Raw genomic sequence first — 1,179 nt, 5'->3', positions numbered from 1 at the left:
TACTACTAAAGGGTAAGGCAGCCATCCTCGATCCTAAGGTAGTACTAGTAGTAATAGCTGTTCATTGTTGCTGTTATTGTATGTTGTTAGATGGGTTGGAAAACTACCCATTTCTGGGGTCCTATGGCTAATTGGGGTATTGTTGCTGCTGGTGTATTGGATATGACTACTCAAGGACCTGATATGATATCTATACCTATGACTGGTACTTTATGTGTTTATTCTCTATTATTCATGCGTTTTGCATATATGGTACAACCTAGGAATTATCTATTGTTATCCTGTCATATCTTCAATGAGGTAATAATACTATATTAATATCATTATACTTTATCATAACTATTCAGGGTGTCCAACTTATCCAACTTGGTCGTGCTCTCAAGTACCAGAGCCAACAGAAGCTTCTAGCAGATCAGCGTGCTCAGCAACAACAGCAAATGATGTCCATCAAGGCTACTATACCTGAGGAGTCGGCTAATACCACTACCACCACGACCAAGATGATGATGACCCCTTCTATGACCAATAACAAGTCAATGTTTGCAGCTACTGCTGCTGGTGTTGCTGCTGCCAAAGCCACTAGTGACCTTGCCTCTAAGGCTACTACCACAGCTGCTGCTGAGACTGTTGTCAAGTCTGCTGCTGCTACTCCTGCTGCTAAGACAGCTCAAGCTGCTACTAAAGCTGCTATTGAGGGTAATAGATAATGAGTATAGGAGTTTATTATTAATTAGGTTCGTTCCATCCCGTCCTAAAATTGAGGTCTAAGATATGTGCTCTACCTATGCCTGAATTATTAAGGAAGTTCTTTATGCATCCTGCTGGACCCTTTACCATATTCTTCTGGGCTCCTGCTATCAAATGGGGTATATCTGCCGCCAACTTAGTTGATTATAAGAGACCTGTTGAAAAGGTTAGTATCCCTCAACAGCTTGCTTTATTCGCCACTGGTAATAATACTAACAATCCTTAGTGGAATGATAATCATCATCTTAGGTGTTATCTGGGCTCGTTGGTCATTTGTTATTACACCAATTAACTACAATTTAGCAACTGTTAACGTGTGTCTAGCCTCTACAGCATTCTATCATTTGATAAGAAAGGTAATAATACTATAGTAGTAATGATGAGCATGCTATTATCCAGTTGGTATATGATCCCTTCCCCTCGGTCGTCGTT

At 40.4% G+C, this 1,179-nt stretch overlaps 1 protein-coding gene across 1 annotated transcript; it reads left to right on the top strand.

Moving 5' to 3' along the window:
• Nucleotides 1–90: 90 nt before the first annotated feature.
• Pmar_PMAR019447 (hypothetical protein) lies at nt 91–1,103 on the top strand (the record flags this gene model as incomplete). The annotated part of the gene is made up of 4 exons (XM_002785442.1): nt 91–300; nt 348–696; nt 735–950; nt 997–1,103. Coding segments are annotated over 4 exons (882 nt in total), but the record flags the coding sequence as incomplete, so codon positions are not given.
• Nucleotides 1,104–1,179: the final 76 nt, after the last annotated feature.

The sequence above is a fragment of the Perkinsus marinus genome (assembly GCF_000006405.1).
Source record: "Perkinsus marinus ATCC 50983 genomic scaffold scf_1104296932480, whole genome shotgun sequence".
In the NCBI taxonomy this organism is placed as follows: domain Eukaryota; phylum Perkinsozoa; order Perkinsida; family Perkinsidae; genus Perkinsus; species Perkinsus marinus.
Note: the sequence above shows the minus strand (reverse complement) of the source record. Positions and strands in the feature narration are given on the sequence as shown.